Here is a 21,733-nt window from a genome sequence, read left to right as displayed (position 1 = left end):
GAGTGAGAGGGAAGCAGGCTCCCTGCCGAGCAGAGAGCCCGATGAGGGACTCGATCCCAGGACCCTGAGATCATGACCTGAGCCGAAGGCAGCGGCTTAAACCACTGAGCCACCCAGGCGCCCCCCCAAATTTCTTTCTACAGATACATAGCAAATACCATGTCCAGTTACTTCGTGGTGTAAATACATTGGAACCAAATAATTATTATCCCTGGGTGGTGAGATGACGCTAAGATTCCGTCTCGTGTTTTCCAGGTTTTACCAATTTTCTAATATGAAGGGTTACTAATTGAAATTTCGAAAATGAAATTTTTAAGAGGAAAGCCATCTGGTCACGAAGCCTACATCACAATGCTTAAGATAACAAGTACATCAGTCTTTTTTCCGTCTTGGATATTGCTAACAGACGGGGAGATCACAAGATTACAGTTCTCACAGAACACGGGGATTCAGCGAGGAATATGACAGTCCTCGTGATATTCTGGTAGAGGAACGTGGGCTGGCTGAGAGTCAGGGTTCACAGAGTTGTCATTACTTGAAAGGCTCTACCAAATATCATGAATGAGCAGATGTCTCAGAGCAAAAAAACGCCCTCCTTCTGAGCTCTGACCGTGGCCCTTGAACCCAGGCTTTGCACACAGGTTCCCAAGGTCCATTTTCCACACTCACGGCTTAACCAGGGGCCTGAGAGAAGCGTTAAATGTGTCAATGGCAGGTGCACAAACCAGGTGGGGTCACTAATATTGATCACATTTCTGGAACAGAATTATGTGCTAATTTGGGTATTGCCAACAGAGCAACTCTATTAACGAGTCCATATATAGCATTTTCTGTACCCAAACAAGTGCTTGTCAAGTAAGCAGTGGGATTATGAGTCAAATAACTCAGACAGGCTCAAACCCAGGTCTGAAACCAAGATGTTACTGAAGAGGGTCGGTAAATGTGAAGCCATACACTCAGTTCAATAACAATTTTACAAGTCTTATGTGGCAACGGTTCGCATGAAGCAATGACCATTTTAGATCAGTAACGGTGAGTATCCTGCATGCATCTTTGATGAAGGGAAGTGAGAATCCCATCTGAAAGTCTTGGGTACTTTTCTAACTTTCTAGTTGGAAAAGGGAATTCAGCAAAATAGTTAAGGACAGGTGAATACCATCAGTGACATTGTAAGTCTGATCAGGAACATTCCAAGAAACTAGGATGATTTAATTAGGAGGGCATTTAAGGGGAACTAACCAATGTTTCAATGTTTGTTCTGTGATTCTGCAAAGGGGGCGGGGGATCAATTTATTCTGCTACACTGGAAACTGCAGTCTGTCTTCTGTCGCTCTCTCTCCACTGAAACTGTGCCTCGAAGTCAGCAATGACCTTCAATTTGTCCAATCCGAAAGGCACTTCTCCACCCTGTTTTAACAGACTTCGCTGCATGGGCTACACAGCACGGAGCCCCCCTTACAATGCTGCCCATCTCCACAGGATGTCCCGGGCTGATCCACTCTTGGCTTGGTTCTTCTCATCTTTATTCTCACTCAATGAGTTTATCAATTTCTGTGGCTTTAAACAGCTTCTATGCTGAAGGCACCCATTTAAATCTCCATTAGACTCTTCCTCTGAACCCTAAGCTTCCCCTGTATAATCAGAAACCTCTCCAATGGATTCTGCCAATGCAAACTCTTGTGCCCACATCCTTCACCGTTCACTGTGGTCTTCCCCTCTCAGCTCCATATACACCATTGCTTCAGCTGGAACACTTGGATCCCTCTCTGTGACCTCCCTTGGCCTCACCTGTCACATCCCATCCCGTGCTAGGAAGTATGCTCTACCTCCAACATGGGTCTCAAGTCAGACCTCTCCACGTCCCCACGGCTGCTAACCCAGCCAAATGGGCATCACTGTTCTCTACAATGGGGCTGGTCAAGACCTTGTCATCTTCACACCAGTCTCCTCAGAACATCAGCAAAAGGTCTGCCCAAACAGTATGCTGGATCATGACTCTTCCATGCTCTAAATCAAATCAACTCTTTAATGACTTCCCTACCCTATGCCTTGTCAAGGGAGGGGGGGAGAAAAGAAAATCCCCAAATCCTTATCATGGCCTCAAGACCCTTCAATATCAGAATCCCGCGTCCTCTCTCGGTCTGCCCAGGACCAATCTCCTGTTCTTCCCTGGCTTAGGCCACATCGGTTTGCTCTCATTTGTTTAAGTACAGGAACCTTCTCTGGGTCACAAGGCCTGAGCACAAATTGTTCCCACAAACTCTGCCAGTTGCTGACAATGTCTTTTCTTGTAGATCTCAGTTGCAAAGTCAAATCCTTGGAGAACGCTCCTGAGTACTGGTCTGATGTGTAACCACCCCCTCCCCCAGATACCTCCAAGTATTTTCTAGCTCAGCCCTTTCTATCCACTCATAACACTGACCATAACTTCCCAGGACTGTGTTTCTTAACGTCTGCCTCTCTCCTGAACCCTGCATCCTTGGAATGTCAGTTACAAGAAGCCAGGGACCTTCCCGTCTTCTTCTCCATCCTAACTGCAAAGCTCAAAAACTGTGAAAATGTTGAGTGTGGAAGAAATAAAACTAGGCTTTACCTCAACATAAAGAAAATCTTCCTAAAAATAAGAGTTGGCCTTGGAACAGACGGCCTTGGACAGGGGGACTGCCTGCCGATCGTGGGAAGAGGGTTCAAGCAGAAAAGTGGGTGACCACTTTTATCTGAGATGACATAAAGGGATTTCCCAGGCTGGGTGGGATACTGGGCCAGATCATTCCCTCCACGCACTTTCTAGTTTCATAAATAGCATTTGTAAGGAGTTTCAGGGTAAAAATAGACTCCCAAAGTAGCAGACATCCTATTATTTTTTTTCTTGCATGGAAATTCATTCTCAAGTAGCCCCACAAAACTGCTTTATAACCTGACCGTAAGGAACTTCCTGGGGTGGAATCAGTACAGGCTCCCTCTGCGTGCCCCGCCAGATGTGGTCTGGGATGATGACAGCCCACGGTGCCCTTCTTTCCATGCTGCCCGAAACATGGCCCAGAAAGACACTGGGGCAGACCAAGGAAACCCATTTGCGGTAAACCTGAAGATGCACCCTCCCACTCATTTGCGATGCTGCTCTGTAAACACACCAGGGGCACTTTATTTAGCGTCACACCCATTAATAATGCAGAGATCTTCACACGGGCAGGCAGGGAAAATTAGTCCTGAGTGATTTCGTTACTACAGTGTCGACACGAAGTCAAAGCGACTGAGAGTCCCATTACAACCGATGTCGGAGCCACCGGCCACAGACCTCTCAGCCATGGAGCTAACCACCAAGGCCATTCAGGCAAATTTCCCACATCCCCATCTTCTGGAGTCTCACAGCTAACCCGCAATTCTCTTCTATCTCGCTGACAAGAGCAGAGACCTAAAGACCAACTGAAGATACCCTCCTTCTACCTTTGCAGCTTCCTCTATCTCTACAGTTTTTCAAGTTAAAAAAAAAAAAAAAAAAAACAAGACTAAAGTGTGGCAACGATGGGTGTCTGGTGGCCTCTGTCCAGAGACTGTTAAATTTGTCGGCGGATTGAACAAGGCACCCCCAGATATCACAGGTTGTTGCAAATAAGTCAATGAGGTCATGAGATTTGTCCTTCATTTTTTTTCTCCAAAAAAATTGTTTTCAGGCAAATCAACTTTTATAGACTTCAGAAAGCCAAAGATGTTTAAAATTCCTTTTCAAAAATAATATCTGGGGTTAACAATGCTGTGGAGGAATAATGTGTGGGGACATGGGAAATGTGAACTCTTCAGGAAGGGCTGATGGGCCACACCTTTCCACTGAAAACAAAAATGCCCTTGGATTCTGGCTACTGGATAGTTAACCACAGGCATGTACTCTAATGAGTTGCTTAAAACGAGTACACGAGAACGTTCATTGGTAGTACTGCTTATAATAGCAAAAATCTAGAACACCTCAAAATGCCTATGAGTGAACCGCAGCCCATCCATAAAATAGGCTTTATGCAGGTGCTAAAAGAAAATGAGACAGGTCTCTCTATGTGCTGAGGAGGGAAAACCTCCAAGATCTATCAGCGAACACAAGCCAGGTTTGTCTGTGTCTTAAGACATCTAAAGGTTCAATTCTGAAAACTCCAGAAGAGTCTACGAGAAACTTCAAAGCAGATGCCCCTTGGGCAAAGGTAGGAAAGGACAGAGAATGTGACTATTGTGTTTCTTTGAAACTCTTCTGTACTGCTTGTTCTTACTACTTGTTACTGTATCCACAAGAATCATAGCTAGATGCCGTATTATCTGCACAGTCCGGAAGCATCCACTTGCTTTCTGTAGGAGTGGGAAGCATCCTTTCCCAGGTTCCACAGGCAAACCAGAGTCTTACTAAGTGGGTGCCTTTCCACTCCACGCCAATCAGAGCCTTCAGACGTTGCCAAGGCCATTGCCCTCCCTCACGCACTCCTTCCTTTGTGTGACCTAGATGCATGAGTAAAGAGAAAGTTTAATTTCTGTTCTTGCACTTTTAGATTGATGTCCTCCATCACTGAAAAGCTAATTGGGAAGAGAAGGAATTCTCCCATTGCAAGAGATACCAAAGAATAACCAGCGTTTGCTCTGACGCTCAGTATTATGTAATTATATCGTTCCCAAGACACAATCAAAAAAAACATGTTTAACTTTAGAGTATGTACCAGCCAGTCTTCCAAATCCAATGAGAACTGGGAAGAGAACTGGGAAGATCCAAGAGGCTTTCCTTCCTGATTTAGAATCCTGTATTTGTTGCTCTCAAAATACTACACAACAATGTCAACTAAAATTGCTTCCGCATGAGAAATTCATCTGAAGTTGACAAGATGGAAGGAAAATCTAGATTCAAATTTTCTGATGTTGAAGATCTTAAAGGGTATTTGACTGTGTACTTGCCCCATCCAAGACATACTCCCAATCTCACAGAGGAGGGGTGGCAAAAAGGAAAGTGAGAGAACATCATGATTCTGTTTTTCCTATTATTTGACCCAAGACATGAGAAGAAAAGCCACTTATTTAGTATCGAGTGACCTTTCCAAATCATATAAAAACAATCCCTAGAGTGCTTTTCCTTCGCCGGAAGACCATGATACCTAGGCATTTATTGAAGCTTTTTTCCTTACTCACCCTTCATACACGGATGGGCTTTTGCTGTTGATTATTTTTCTTGTGGTTGCTTTGGCTTTACTGATGGATAGAGAAAGTAAAGCCAAATGTCTACTGGAAAAAACTCTAACGTCTACTGAGCCGAAAAACCGCTCCCACTAAATCCGATTTTGTATACGTGTTCTGAGGCATACACACAAAGCGACTTCAGTTTTGGTTGGGGGCGGGGCATTGAAGTAATTAGTAAAATGTACAGACTAAAGCCTGGTGCATTGAGCTGTCTGTGGTCCTGAAAAAGGACACCAAGGCTGCAATGTACGAGCTCTGTTCTTTCAAAGCCTCCTCATGGCCCTATTTTAATTCAGGCACTTCCAACCATGACTCACCTGAACCGTCTTATTTTGCCAGAGTGTGTATAAACATTTTATAAAAGGTCACACTGACTTGCTTTCCAAGGTTCTCCATGGAAATGTCAGGGCCTCCCCAAGCTTTGTTAAGCCATTCCAGGGGACAGAGAGCCAGGACGTTGGCTAACGTCATGGTTAACACATCCTATCATGTACCAGAAAGCCACACTTAGCTAGCTCATGCTACCCCATCACCACACTGATAGGCTAAACAGAAAAAGAAAAAAAAAAAAAACAGGTCATTTTAGATGACATGCTACCTCCAAAGACAGGCTCTGGTTGGCAACACTTAGTTCTTCCACTCACAGCTACTCAGGATGTTTGGATTTGTTACTAGTAAACTGAGAAGTGACTTCTCGCTTAAAACTTAGGAGAGAAATACACCTACAGCAGTGACATCAATAAGTCGAAAAAGTGGGGAGGCACAATGTTTCATTTTCCACACACAGATACACACGTCTGTGCACTTGGGATTCAAGGTCAACTCTTTTGCCAACACGGCTGACTCTAATATCTGCATAAATTAATACATGTTTTTCTGGTGCCTGACTTCTAGTTCAGGGTCCTCAAGTTTATCTGGCCCTCTTCCACTTTCAATTTTTGTAAAAGCATCTCAGAAAAGCATTTGTAGCTTGAGCTTGGGAAAGAAATCCCCCTAGAGAAAACAGGGAGAGAAAACGCTACAACCAAAACAACTGGATGATACTACCCAAGGATCAGTTTTGAAATTTAAGTGCGGCTGGTTCAACAGAAATTAGGTATCAGGTAAAAGAAACTCAGTTGTGCAAATCTAATATTCTGGGATATTTATGTCACCCCAAGGGTAGAGAAATTTACAGGGCTTGTAAGTTTTAGGGGAGCAGCACATATCCTCACTTCTGTCACCCATGCTATGTATCTTTCCATCAATATACCCATGCATTTGTGCAACAGACACAGTCCTCAAAATGAGCCAGCAAGTACAATTCCAAGTGTGAAAAATCTGTAAAAAATAGGAGTTCTTGTATTTTTATTAGTTTCTAGAAGTTTCAAGAGTTCTAACATGGTATCAAAAAAGTTTTAATAATACCTATGGGTGCTTGGGTGGCTCAGTGGGTTAAGCCTCTGCATTCGGCTCAGGTCATGATCCCAAGGTCCAGGGATCGAGTCCCGCATGGGGCTCTCTGCTCGGCGGGGAGCCTATTTCCTCCTCTCTCTGTCTGCCTGCCTCTCTGCCTATTTGTGATCTCTCTCTGTCAAATAAATAAATAAAATCTTAAAAAAAAACAACAACTAACATTTGGCTACTCCTTGCAAACTCCTGTAAGTTATTTCAAAGAACCTTCCAATAATTCTTAAGAAGTCAGTGTCTTCAGGAAGACGCTTTGCCTTCGATGGGACTATCACTCAATGTCTCCCCCCAAATGCTTGTTTAGCTGTGCGCTTTTCAGAAGGAATAGACAGGTACGAAAGCTAATGCTCAATGAAAACACCAGCAAGTTCTCTTTCCAACTAAATGAAGGAAAACCACTCCAGTCGCCAAGCAAAACAAAACAAGTTGTTCTAAGTTACCTGGTTTTTAAAAAATACCTGAGAAGATTTTACAGTGACCTTTTAAATGCAACCTATTTGTAAACCAAATTTGTAGAGAGAAATCATGGACCAAAAAAATGTCCATATTTCCGGGCCTCTAACAAGTAACCGAGCACAGCAGGAAGCTATCTGGACTAGAAGCTGAAGGAGAGGGCCTGGGCCCACTCTGCCCTGTCTGGCTGTGCCATCTGGCAAGCTACTCCCCTAATCTGACTTCAGGCTCCCCATCTGTAAATGCAGTCAGAAGACTATTCACTCCGTTTTGTTCCTCCCAGCTCTAAGTGTCTGCTCTTGGAAGTCAAAGTGAGAAGATGCACTCATTATGGGTAAGCCACTTTGTAGTATCACTTAAGAATGTTTCAAAGAATCTCAGAAAGGCAGGATCACAAAACCCCGAATTACGATGGACCTCCCTATAAACTATTAAGATGTTAGAGTTCTAGGGTGCGTTCTCCTGGTTTCGCCAAGGCAGTTTGGTGACTTACCTCTAAATGGTCTCATTTTTTCTAATTCTCATTAGCTCACTTTCTCCCTTTGGAATGACACTGTTCAAACTCTTTGCAAATGTGAAAGGAAGACGAAGTCTTACTTCATTTTTCCTGCTCCTTTGGGGTCATGAGCATCTTTGTTTTGCTTGCACCATAGTTAAAATTGGTTTCTTCCATATTTGGTGTGAGCTTGCTAATGACTAACCTCATATTGACTTAACATAATTAATATTAAATTATTTAAGTGGTAAGTTCTATATGATGTTTTAAATTTAAAGGTGTCCTAAATGGTGCCTTTAAATGGAAAGCACCCTAAATTGAAGGGCTTAAAAGTTCCAACAAATAGCCAACAATTACTCCCCCCCCCCAAAAAAAATCAGAAAATACATATTAGTGTAAATTCTAAACTGGCAAATCCCAACCTTACTTCATTTTTGAAAAACCTAGTTCTTTTAATTCACAAACCTTAATATTCCTTGGACTGAAGGCTACAGCAAAGTAAACAACTCTAAAGATGACCCATGAATTTTATACGAGTATTCTGAAATTGTCAGTAATAGCCAAATTCAACAATAGAGTTCCTGGCTGCATTTGAACAAAACATTTCCTAATGAGACTGCTCACCAGGGCAGCGGCCTTTGCTCTTAAATGACGGTTTTTTTTTTTTTAAAGGGCAATGTAATGATTGCAGCTAAAAAAAAATCTACCAAACCACCACATACACAGAATTTGTATTCTAACCTAAGGGCAGACTTTTTTTTTTTCTTTAAAGGCTGAAGATAAAGAGTTTGAATTTTTCTCATGTCTCATTTACATATATTAGCTAAGAATATCACGAGCCTATTTTCTTCTCTAAGCTATCTAACAGAAGAAGATACATAGAGATGGACACTATCTTCCATAATGATGCACCCAGGGGGGATAGGTCTATCAAGCAAGAATTCCCATTTACCCCACAACTGAAGCCTAGTATCTAACTGGCCTTAAGGAAAACATGCAGGGACTGATTTGGAGAACTAGATCGACCTTTAGAAGAGAGGGGAACATCTTAAGGGCTTAACAAGTACAACCCAGCCTGTTTACGTGCTGCGCTGTTTTGTTTTGAACTTCTTGAAAGAACGGGTCAGGTGCTGTGGCAAGACTACAGCGTGTGTCTTCTGTAACCTCAGGCAAGGACACAAGGGTTTGGAAAAAGCTGCCTTGCGCTTCTCCAGGCGGGCGGCCGCGCTTTGGGTCATTCATAAATAGCGGAGTCTAAGTTACCTGTATTTCCCTGGCGTGGTACACGATGATCAGCCCAAGCAAGATGATTGTGGAGAGACTGATAAGGCATTTCAGAGCTAAGGAATACAGCGACGCCTGCAACACAGTCAGACAGAAGCACTCTAAGAAACTAGCACTTTGAACCACCTTCCAGGGCCCCCCACCACCCCCAGACCGTGAATATGAACTCCCAGGAGGAGGAGGATGGGGATGAGGGGAGCACCTGTCTTGGCTGTGGGATCCGTCAGCTCACTTGGCCTCCTGCGGAGGTGAGGAGAGGAGGGCAGGTGGATGGCTAGGGAGAGGGTCCACGCCATGGCATATGCCAGCGCAGATCCTGGCTCTCGAAACCCAGAGAGAGTTATCCCTGAGTTTAAGCGCTTTGGGTTGAAAGGGGCCTCCTAAATCGCGAGCACCTGGAAAGCAACAGGGCTTGCTTTCCCCTACTGACTCCTGGAAACATTCATTTAATGTGCCCGAAGTCGCTGGGGCACTCACTGCCTCCAGAACTTCGGCTGCGCGCAGAAAGGTTCTCCCTGTAGAGTTGCCTCGCGGATCAGGGCTGCGCGTCCGAGCCGTGCTCCCCGTCCCGGCGAGGTTCGGGGCTGGCAGGCAGGGAATTCCCACCAGGGCGCATCCCAACCACCCGGCGTCCGGCCCCCGCGGCCCCGGAAAGCTGGGCAAGCGGTTGGAGAGCCTACCTTGTCGTAGGCGCCCCACGACAGCTCGGTCTCGATGACCATGACCACGATGCCGAACATGCCGAAGATGAGCGCGTAGTCGCTGAGCCGCTTGCGCTTCTCGAACAGGGCGCGCCGGTGGCCCAGCTTGTAGCCGATGTTCTGGTTCTTCTTTTTGCTGGACTTGGTACCACTGCTGCTGCCATGCCCGCTGCCGCCGCCGCCTCCAGCGCTGCCGCCGCCGCCGGCTCCGTAGAGCGCCAGGTTATTGGAGTTGTTGTGCTCCGGCTTAGACACCACGATCTCCGGGGCTGAGGACGAAGCGGCGGCCGCGGCGGCGGCTGCAGACGGGGAGGACGCGCCGCCACCTCCTCCGACCGACGCGGGGGGCTGTAAGGGTTGCGCCTCCGAGTCCATCTCGTGCAGGTTCCGGCGGGACGCGCTCAAGTTGCTGAGCGGCCGCATGACGCCCCCGTTGTACCTGCAGCTGCTCATGGCTATTTCGGTGAAGGGGTTGCTCTCGCGGCGCGCCTGGGGCTGGTGGTGCTGGTGGTGCGCCGGGTGCGGGTGGTGGTGGTGGTGCGAGAGCGGGGGCCCGGAGCCCAGGCTGCCGAGGCTGCCCGTGGGGCTGGCGGCGGGCTGCAGGCTGTGGCACTGGTGGTACTGGGAGGCGGATGCCGGCTGCTGCGTGTACTGCTGCCGGAGCGCACTGGCATGGCTGGACGGCGTCAGCTCGCTCACATTGAGCTGGCTGCCCCGGCGCGACGAGCAGCAGCAGCAGCACGACGAGCCCGACAGCGGCGAGGAGGTGCGGGTCCGGAAGGCGCCGCCGGGCGAGGAGGTGCGGAGCAGCAGGGACAGGTTATCCCCCGCCCCCGCCCCCGCCGCCGGGGCTCCGGAGGGGGCGCAGCTGTTGCACGGGAGGCATGGGCTGCTGCCGCCGCTGCCCGGCGGCTGGTGCGCGAGGTGCGGGTGGTGCTGAGGGTGCGGGAGGGACGCGAAGGGCGGGCACGGCTTGTCCTGGCTCTGCTGCTGCTGCTGGCAATGCAGGTGTGAGGAGCGCGGCGGCGGCGGCTGCTCCGAGAAGAAGCCGCGCTGGAACTGCAATGGGGTTTCCATGTCAGGGCTGTTAAAGCTGCAGGGAGACCAGGCGGTGGTGCACCCTGCGCAATGCGTTATGGTCGGGAGCGGGGACTCCTGCTGCTGGTGCGAGGAAGGGCCCATGCCGGCTCCGGTAGAATCCAGGCGGCGAGTCCGATTGGTTGGGCGCACCAAAACAATGGGCATGACATCACCTGCGGGGACCGAGACCGAGTTTGCGGCGCGCGCGGCTTAGGGGAGCGTGTGTGAGAGAGAGGGATGGGGAGGAGGGAATCTGCAGGATGAGAACCCCGGGGGTGCGCAGGCCAGGGCGGGGTGAGGGCTGGGGGGGCCCACCTGCTGATGGGGAGCGCCGGGGAGCACCACCGGGGATGGGGGGCCCCCAGACTGTGCAGCCGGGCTGCAGGGGAGTGGCGAGAAGAAAGGGGCATCCCTCCCTCCCTCCCCCCGTCGCCGCCGCCCCCCTAGCTCGTGCCGGACGCGCAGTCTAGATCACCTGCGCCGGGCACTGCAGCACGTTGGGCCACCCGGGCCGTGGGTCAGGCGCGGGGACAGTGCGGAACCCCTGCCACTTGTCCGCCCGCGTGCACGCCTCGTAGGGCTGCAGAACAGCGGCCCCCTCGCCGCACGCCCACCTCTCCCTGATCGTCCCGCGGAGAGTGGGCCGCCGGCTGCCCGCCAAAGAACTGCGGGGGCACCCGCTTTGGAAAGAAAAAGTTTGGCGGCTGGCGTCGCCAGTGCAGCAGGGCTTGGGGAGAACCCCGGGGCCTGAGCCCCGGTTTGGTAGCCACGAGTTCAGAGCCAGCCCTGCGCCCCAATCTTCCCCAGTCGCTGGGCTCCGGCGCCGGGGAGTCGGGATTGGCTGCGCCGCGCTCCGGCCCGAGTGCGCCGCGGCGCTGGGAGGGTTAACCGCCTCGGCACCCGGGCCGGGGGAGGATGGGGGCGGGGCCGGAGGAGGGGATCCCCACCGTCCGCGGGAGGAGCTCGCGCGGGCTTCCCGGGTCCCCCTGGCGGGGGCGGAGGGCTTTCCCAGCTACCGCCGGCTCACATTTGCGCCTTCTGCGGAACATGAGGGGCTGGCGCCCCCGGCCGCCGGGTCCCCGGGCTCGGGCGCTCAGGCCCTCTGGCCGCCCCAGTGGGTAGGTCTGCGGGCTTCTCCGGCAGTGGAGAGGCGGCTTGTTCGAGGGTCTGGGGGCTGCTCAGCGACCGCCGGCCGCCAGCGCCGCCTCTGTTCCTCTTCCTCCTCCCCACCTGCAAAGCACAGACACAAAGCAAAGGCGGGTCACAGATGCGCAAACCCCGGGCATCTCCTTCGCCGAGCACCGACTGCGGCGGGGGGTGGGAGAGGGGCCTGGCGCGAGCCGAGTCGCACCGTTCGTTACAGAAATTATTAATAATGAAAACCCCGGCTGAGTGTCCGCTCCCGGGCCGGTGCTGGAGTTTTGCTAGAGTCAGGTATAATTATTTACTTTCTAATAAACCGATAAAAATGGCAGTTTGTGGCTCACGAATTTCCCGCAATGTGCTCTTCTCTTAGGGGATATACCGACACAAAGCGGTAGGGGACCCTTTTCCGAGGATTGTTACTGCTCTATCTTGAGTGCTTCTCCTTCGTATTTCTTTGTACATGGAAATTCCAGGCTCCCGGAAAAGGACAGGAAAGGAACTAGCCAGCTGAATATTTGTTTCCAATGTAAATCGTAATTTAAATGCATGATTTTTATGATCGGGATTATAGTGAACTAGACCAAGAAATTAGAGCGTAAACAGATCACCCTCATTAGGTAATTGGAATTCTCAGCTGGATCCAATTTCTTGATATTCTACTCGGCAGCTGCCCTAAAGTTGCTCACCAGGTACCTTGTCTTAAGCCTGTGTGCACGCGTTTTCAATGCCATGGAGTGAATAATTCATTTTAGGATATCTTTTGGACATGGGTTAAACAATTTTAAATTTTTTGTACGTGCAAGTAAAGAGATGCAAAGGCGGGGGGGGGGGCGGGGGTTGCTATTTTGGCCCACAGGTCTCCACCTAAGATAATGAGTACTGTCAGAAATTTTATTTTTCAATAGTCTCAGTCAGGAGTAGAATTTGAATAGCTACAAAGTGGAGCCAGTATTTTATGTTTATACTCTGTCCTGATTTTTTGGCAATTCAACAAAACTTGCTTAGTTACCAAGCTCATGGTAGCTGAGTAGCTAATGCAAGAATTGTGTGGGGCGCATGTCCATTAAAAACGATTTTAATGAGCTGACTTTGAAATTAACAACGAAACCTTCCAAATTAAGTTAGTCACCTCTGGTGTGAAAATTCAACACAAGCACAAAATCAATCATACATTTATTTTCACTTCATAGCACATTCTATAGGCTTCTGCTAGTCACTACATGCAGCTGAATTGAATGAAAAGTTTGACTCCTCCTTACAAATGAGATTCTTCAAGGGAGTGTAATCACAGGAAATCAATACTTTCATAAATTTAGCTGAAAGATGACTTAGATGCCTCCCCAAATATCACGATTGTTGCCAGCATCCAATTAGATATAAGGTTCTAGAATGATTCACTCTAAGTAATGACTACATTCTATGCATCAAACTGACTTTCTCAAACAGCAAGTTTAAGGCTTCAAACAGAGGGTCGCATAAACTAATTAACAGGGACAAAATGTTGTATCATTTGGCCTATATATCTCTGTGCCTTGGTACGGGATTAGGTGCAGTGCCATTAATCATGTAGAAGAAAAGGGTGTTTACTAAGATTTATGACCATCATGTACGGAGATCCCATTGGTCACAAAGGGGACTGAGGGGGAGGATGGGACGGACAGAGTAAGAAAGAAATGAAGATAGGACCCAGCGTGAGGAATTGTCAGAATACCTAAAATCAGTTCATAGTGCTTCTTCCCTACCAATATTAAAACAACAACAACAACAACAAAAAAAAATCCGCATGAAATAATAATGTGAAACTCACTCTGACTGGAGAGAGAGAAGTCAATCAGATGTATAGCATCATTCTGTTTTAAGAATCATCTGATCATACCCTCCATCCCCCCAAAATCACCTTGCTAATAAATGTCTGTTTGGAGAGTATGATAATCCTCTATCAGTATGATTATGAAAAACCACAAGATACCCCCCAACAATGTCATGTTTCATTTTTCATCTGTGTCGTTTGGGACATCCCACACTATTGGGTTACCACAGGGGCACATTTAAGGAGTTCTTGTTTTCACCATTCCTCTCTTCTTTATAAAATTAACAAATGAATCGTAAACTTATATATAAACCTTTAAAAATCAGATACCGTAATTTTGCCCCTTTTTTCTATAAAGAATTATAGAGATACATGTGACCAAGCAGTCAGAGCAACAAAGACAGAGTTCTCCCACAGGGGTGGTGCTGTGTGCACAAGACATAGTCATTTATACCTGGAAGACCAAGGAGGGAAAGAGAGAAGGAGGGAAGGAAGAAAGTCGCAAAACAATGCCCTGTAACCTCTGACTAGAAGCTTTTGGAAAACGACATTTGCTTCTCTTTCTATGGTTAAGATATATAGTGCTGGAATTTCTCTAGTTTAACACCAGAGGTCATACTCATCCACCAAATGCATTTCGAATCTCATCAATTAGTCGCCTCCCATTTCCAGGATCATTTTTTGAAAAATCACCTGGGTTTTTTTTTTTTTCTCTAGACTAGAACACCCGGTCCCCATATTTGTGGTATTTCAACCTTGCACACATACAAAGAACACCCCCCGCAACACATACACTTAACATTGGTCTTAGAAGATCCATTTTCCCAGACCACATAGGGTCTTGGAAAAAGCTGCAGGTTGTTTGCTCTCTGATCCCTTACTTAACTCAGATTTACATGATGCCATTGTTTATAATTCTCTTTTTCCTAGGAATTATTTGTGCTCTCTTTTTTAAAAAGATGTATTTATTTGACAGACAGAGATCACAAGTAGGCAGAGCAGCAGGCAGAGAGAGAGAGAGAGAGAGAGAGAGAGAGAGAAGCAGGCTCCCTGCTGAGGAGAGAGGCCAATGCAGGGCTCCATCCCAGGACCACAGATCATGACCCCAGCAAGCGGAAGGCAGAGGCTTAACCCACTGAGCCACCCAGGCACCCCGCGTGTTCTCTCTCTCTTCATTGTTCCTTCAAAAGTAGGACTCCCCTGAATTTGGATGTTTCTGGTCTATTTCCAGGAGTAGGCAGAACAACTTGGGGAGGGACCCAGGGCATCTGTAACCCACACTGAGAAGTCTGGAGGGAACTTTGAGATACAAAGTCAATGTTTTTCTGAGACTTTCTTTTTTTCTTTGCCCAAGTGAGAAAATTGTTGGGGGTTGCCAAACAGAGAGGTTGTGACAAGACACAGCCTCTCAGAACTTAGTTTACAAGGCGGTAAATATAAATGCGGAAGTGGGGTCATACCAAGAGTTATTCTCCTAGCACAGTAACAGGTCCACATTTCCCAAAACAGAACCATTAAAAGGCCATAAGAACAGTTCTTTTTAAACCACAGACTGTCCTAAATTTGTAAGAGATAAACCACCTTGGATCTGAATAAAAGATTAGAATAATTTTTAGGTGTATTCTTTTTACTTCTGCATCATGATCAGAAAGTGTCAAGACCTGAATGAGCTTATTGGCGACGGCCTTGTTAATTTTTCTCCAGAATGCTATTATTCAGGGACTAATTATCATGTTGGAGCCTATTCATTGACTTTCCAAATTTTTTTCTACTCTCCTCTTCATCTCCAGCTAATTGGCATATCTGTCAAAGTCTCAGCAACTCCAGCAAAAAAAGAGGGAAAAAAAATGAAGCATGTATACTAGTTTCACTAGAGTTGAACCATGTTACATAATTAAACATGAACACCGGGTTAAAATTACTGACTAGAGGGAGTCTTTTGAAAAGAATCTGCAATTTCATAAACCAATATCCTTGGCAGTTAGAGCCATACATCCAAATCTAGAAAGTCATTTAAAAAAAAAAAAAAAAAAAAAAAAAAACCTAAAGGCAGCCCATTCCAGTTCAGAAAGTTTCTGCATTATTTTATTTGCATTTGCTAAGAATCCTTATGGGAGATAGGAAAGTTTTCCTTATCCTCTCCATCTTACAAGTAAAGAGCTTAATGCAGGCAATCCAGTGCCCTGGCTACCCCAGGTCACACAGCTAGCAAGCAGCAAGGGGCAAGCCAGACTTTTAACACAGCCTTCTGAGACCACCTGCTGAATCTGTTTTGCAGACTTCTAGCATTTCTTCCACAGCCACAGAATAACCCAATCACTCTATGGACTCATACAGCCTGTCCTCCACTAGCAGCCCCGGAATGGACCGCAGGGGCTTGTCATTACCATTCAATTCCTTTCAATGGCCTCGGGGACATTTCCTCACTGGCACAGTTGGGATTCTGTGATTTCTGACTGCTGGCCTCTTGTCGACTTCATTTGATCAACAGAATAATTTATAAGGATCCAGTACAAGTGTGGATACAATGGCAGGGCTGTGGGCACGCAGGTCCAAGGTGCCCAATTAAAAAGTATAAAAAGTAGGGCGATTCTGGGCTGCTCACAGAGTTTTCTGCCTACTTTGCAGTCTGGTCTGGCATTCCTTATTGTTCGCAACAACCGTCGAAGAAGCTGCAGGCCAGCGAAACGTATATATTGGCACTAACAGGCCCATTTTGTCTTTTTGTGAAATAAGGGGGATTCCCGCGCTCAAACTGCCTGCGCTGCGGCTTGGAGGAATTTGTCAGCAGTCCTGCAGGGACCCGGCCACCTGTGTTCTCGCTGCTTCTCCCATTATGCCAAAGAGTGGGGAGAACCGTGTCACTAGACGAACCCCAAAGAGTCCCATAGGGAATTTTTCTAAAAGCTGTTTTTTTGTTTGTTTGTGTTTGTGTTTCCTAGTATCTCCCCTACGGGTGTTAACTGCCGGGATGAGCTTGACACCAGACCACACGGGACCACCAGAAACGCGATCAAACCAGGGGGTCCAATATGGTGGGCACAGTGGGCCAAATTCACATTTTTCCTTCACTGTACTACAGAGACAAACTAAACTCTCCTCCCTAGGAGGCGCCAAGACGGGAAACCCCCAACCACAAAGGGAAGAAAAAGGGATGGGCTTAAGTTCCTGGAAATCTCCACCCCTTCCTGGGACCCAGGCTGATATCCAGCATCCCCCGCCCCCAACCCCCTCAGCCCACAGCCATACCCTTTATACCCCCTCTGCCTCTCAGTGCCTTTGGAGCATGAGCTCCCCTCCTCCATTCTCTTGCCACTGGATAAATTACCTGCTTGCCATCAAAGACTGTTTTGTTCCTTGGCTATGCGGCCCTGAAAGGTTCAGAGTAGGAAAGAAACTACAGGTTTGGTAACAACCAGAGAAAGGAAGCCAAGCTGTGTGCCACAGGAAGAGAGAAACCAAATATCTCACAGCAGGGGTAAAGAGTCAGCAAAAATGGGACCAAAGATATGCAAAGCCATCCCTAAATACGGAGGTCAGAGCTGCCCCTTGGTGATCCCAAAAGTTCCAGGGTTGCACAGTGCTGAAACAAAATGAAGCTACAAAAGTTCTGGAAAGTTTATTTTCCCTCCGAAATCCAATTTATTTCTGTATCATTATTTGGCCCTCTTTATAGGATTGGCGCTACCATGACTTAGGTCTTTTTTTCCCTCTTCCTGTTAACCCATTCCAGTGTGTTATTTAATCACATGATCTGTTTTCCTTTTGATTTTCTACCACTTGCCAAACAGCCTCAGGAAATCTATGTATCTCCCTTTGTCTATCTATATATTATTGCCTCCCCCCTCCCAACTATTTATAAATCCCCATTCCCTAAGTAATTGCCTTAGGGCAAGTAGAGTGTTGGTGCCCACTTACAGGAAAGGAAAGAACCACAACTGGTTCTAAGTTCAATTAAACAGAAAGAACAGTGTCATCAGCAACCCAACACACTAAATGCTAATAAATCTTTTTCAAGATTTCCACATTTAGGGCGACCACCGGGCTCAGTCAGTTAAGTGTCTGCCTTCCGCTAAGGTCAAGATCACAGGGTCCTGGGATCCAGCCCTGCTTTGTGCTCAGCAGGAAGCCTGCTTCTCCCACTCCCTCTATCCCTCTCCCCTGCTTGTGCTCCCTCTCTTGCTCTCTCTCTCTCAAATAAATAAATACAATCTTCAAAAGAAAAAAAGTTTGCATATTCCTTCTTATCTAATACACCAAGTTTTTCTTAAAAATGACTTTTGTTCCCTATTACTGCTGTTATATTTTATGGCGGTAAATTCAGTAGCACTTTTTCTCTACTATTTTAATTAATATTGTAACAAGAATTATCCATATGATGCAACATGATACACATAATACAATGCATCAGAAAAACCATGAAAGATACATACTAGACAAAGACAATGACAAAACTCGCTATGTGACAGTGTTTTCCCCTCCCTACTTAGGATGAGTCTCTCTCAAAAATGTTTTAATTAGCTAAAACTACTGGATACTTTCAAGTCCTCTTAACAAGAGTATTTCTAGCCTCATATAACTGAAAGTATCAAAATTAGGGAGGACTTTAATGCTTTTGCTTCGGAGGTGAAGACATCATCATGATTCTAAAAAATTTCCCTCTGCTACATTCCTGTCATTGTCCTCCTTCGGAGACACTGACTTAATCCCCAGGTTATTTTACTGTATGGTGGGGAAAACAGCTGTCGTGGTTCTAGGCTTCAGAGCCAAACCCCCATCATTCAGAGAAGGCAGATCACCTTCTATCTCCCACTGCCAAACACATCCAGCAACACATTTCCTGACACATCTCTTAAGCCGGTTGGGTTCATCTACCCAGCTCTAAGGGACACTTAGAGAATGGTTGAAGAGGGGTACAATGGGAATGATGTACCAGAGGATGCTGATACAGAGATAGAAATTATTTAAAAGAAGCAAACTGAAGTTCCGGAGTTGAAAAGTACAATAACCAAAATAGAGAATTCACTTCCGAGGCTCAGGAGTACAGAAGTGGGCAGAAAACAAAATCACTGAACATGAGGACCTCACAAGAAAACTACATATTGATAGCATATGAGTATATATATGAAAATGCCCCCCCCAAAATGGAACCAAACTGAATATGGCATTATATAAAAATTATTATATGCTGGGGCCCCCGGGTGGCTCAGTCAGTTAAGCATCCGACTCTTGATGAAATCAGCTCTGGTCATGACCTCAGGGTCGTGGGATTGAGCCCCTCTCTCCCTCTCTCTCTACCCCTCATCCCAACTCATGTGAGCACTCTTTCTCTAAAAAAATAAAAAATAAAAAATATATATATATTTTATGCTATGACTCAGTGGGGTTTACCACAAGAATATAAGGTTAGTTTAACATTTATAAATCAATTAGTGTGATTAAGGAGAGCACTGGTGATGACCACTGGGAGTTGTAGGGAAGTGTTGAATCATGATATTGTACACGTGAGACTAATATTACACTGTATGTTAACTAACTGGAATTTAAAAGAAAACCTTCGAAAGAATCAACTAATGTAATATAGCATATCAGCAGAATAAAGGGAAAACCTGTATAATCACCTCGACAGACACAGAAAAACATTTGACAAAATCCAAAACACTTTCACAATCAACACAGTCAACAAACTACAACTAGAAGGGTATTTTCTCAATGCAACAAAAGACATCAATATAAAATTCACTGCTAATATCATATTTACTGGTGAAAAGGCCTAAATGCTTCCTAAGATCAGAAACAAGACAATCTCTGTTCTTTCTGCTTCTATTAAATATTGTACTAGAAGTTCTAGCCAGTGCAATTAGGCAAGAAAAAGAAAGAAAAGGCATGCAGGTGGAAAGGAAAAACTAAAACCATATTCACAGATGCCAATTTTGTACATAGGAAATCTTAGGGAATCTACTAAGATGTTATTAGAACTAAAGCTCAGCAGATTTCTGGATACTAAATTAACATTAAAAAATCAATTTTATTTTTCTACACTAGCAATGATCACTTTGAAAATGAAATTTAAAAACAACTCCATGTGCAATACAATAAAAATATTAGAAATGTATCAACAAAAATGTGATGCTTATACACAAACTAAAAATATTGTTGAAAGAAATTCAAAAAGACCTCAATAAATTCAGGGACATTCCTTGTTCATAAATGAGAATATTTAATTTAATTAATATGTCAATATGCCCCAAATTGATATACAGATTCTCTCAAATCCTTATCAGAATCCGAGATGATTTTTTGGAGAAGTTGACAAACTGATGCTAAAATTCATATGGAAATCAAGTAGCCCAGAATAGTCAAACAATCTTGAAAAAGAACGACCAAGTTTTAGGACTCACACTTGTTGAACAAAAACTTATCACAAAGGTACTGTGATCGAGATAGCGTGTCATGGAATAAGGATAGACATATACATCAGTGGAATGGAACTGAGAATCCAGAAACCTCCCTTTACCTTTATGGTCAACTGATTTTTGGTGAAGGTGTCAAGACAATTCAATGGGGGTGGGATGGGCTTTTCAACAAATGGACAGGATGTGGTAAAATTTGAAACCTCATATATTATTGATGGGAATGTAAAATGGTTCAGCTTCTCTGGAAAACAGTTTGGCAGTTCCTCAAAATATGAAATGTAAAGTTACTGTTCTAACCAGCAATTCTACTCCAAAGTAGATGCCCAAGAAAAATGCAAATACACAACTACAGAAAAAAAAAAAAAAATGTGTCCGTGGATGTTTAATAGAAGGATGATTCATAATAATAGCCTAGGGCTGGAAAGAATGCAAATGCCCATCGATGGTTGAGTGTGTAAAGAAAATGGGGTATGCTCTTACAATGCAATATTCTTCATGAGTAAAAAGGGATAAAGTTCTGATGCTTTGCTATGACACGAAGGAGACTGGAAAATGTGTAAAGGAAAGCCAGTCATAAAAGACCACACGTATGACTCCATCTATAGGAAACACCCAGAAGACTCAAAGCTATAAACAAAACATTACATTAGTGGTTATCCCAGGCACTAAATGGAGAGTCACTCTTAATATGTACCCTGTTTCTTTTGTGTGTGACAAAGATATTGAAAAATGGGGGGCGCCTGGGTGGCTCAGTGGAGTAAGCCGCTGCCTTCGGCTCAGGTCATGATCTCAGGGTCCTGGGATCGAGCCCGGGGAGCCTGCTTCCTCCTCTCTCTCTGCCTGCCTCTCTGCCTACTTGTGATCTCTCTCTCTGTCAAATAAATAAATAGAATCTTAAAAAAAAAAAAAAAAGAAAAATGGGAAGATGATGGTCATTTAACTCCATGAATACACGGTCATTGATTAGACACTTTAAGTGGTTAAATGCTATGGTGTGTGAATTGTGTATCCAAAAGTTAAAAACAAATGTGAGAACTCTCCCAGCATCACTGGGTATGGAAGTAAAAGGAAAGGTATCTTTTTTCCATTGGACATTCTTTCCTGCTTTGTCGAAGATTAGTTGACCATAGAATTGAGGGCCCATTTCTGAACTCTCTATTCTGTTCCATTGATCTCTGTGTCTGTTTTTATGCCAGTACCATACTGACTTGGTGATGACAGCTTTGTAATAGAGCTTGAAGTCTGGAATTGTGATGCCACCAACTTTGGCTTTCTTTTTCAAGGGAGACAAACCATAAATGACTCTTAATCTCACAAAACAAGCTGAGGGTTGCTGGGGGGACGGGGGGTTGGGAGAAGGGGAGTTGGGTTATGGACATTGGGAAGGGTATGTGCTATCGTGAGTGCTGTGAAGTGTGTAAACCTGGTGATTCACAGACCTGTACCCCTGGGGATAAAAATACATTATATGTTTATAAAAAATAAAAAATAAATAAATAAATTTTTTTAAAAAGGAAAGGTATCAATGAAACAAAAGAATCAATTTAAAATGAATACTGGTGAAGCAACAACTGATCTCTCAGATTCACGAAAAGCAGGAATAGGTTTTCCTCTGTGGCACAAGGGACTGTCAATCTATGCATTTGAAGGCATTTGAGATTCAAGACTTTTTTTCTTGTGAGACTCCCCCTGG

General features: G+C 45.5%; 1 protein-coding gene across 1 annotated transcript in view; it reads right to left on the bottom strand.

Annotated features, from left to right (window-relative positions):
- Window positions 1–21,733, bottom strand: part of KCNN2 (potassium calcium-activated channel subfamily N member 2) — a 486,321-nt gene that overhangs the window by 136,487 nt on the left and 328,101 nt on the right. Inside the window, exons 6-8 of the mRNA XM_046000439.1 lie at window positions 11,696–11,898; window positions 9,568–10,841; window positions 8,867–8,962 (exon numbers count right to left, since the gene is read on the bottom strand). Of these exons, the coding sequence (XP_045856395.1) occupies window positions 8,867–8,962; window positions 9,568–10,841; window positions 11,696–11,717 (1,392 nt within the window). The 5' untranslated portion in view covers window positions 11,718–11,898. The remainder of the gene's footprint in view (window positions 1–8,866; window positions 8,963–9,567; window positions 10,842–11,695; window positions 11,899–21,733) is intronic.

This window comes from Meles meles, chromosome 3 (assembly GCF_922984935.1).
Source record: "Meles meles chromosome 3, mMelMel3.1 paternal haplotype, whole genome shotgun sequence".
In the NCBI taxonomy this organism is placed as follows: Eukaryota; Metazoa; Chordata; class Mammalia; order Carnivora; family Mustelidae; genus Meles; species Meles meles.
The sequence above is the reverse complement of the archived record's forward strand: the minus strand, read 5'-3'. Positions and strand labels throughout refer to the sequence as shown.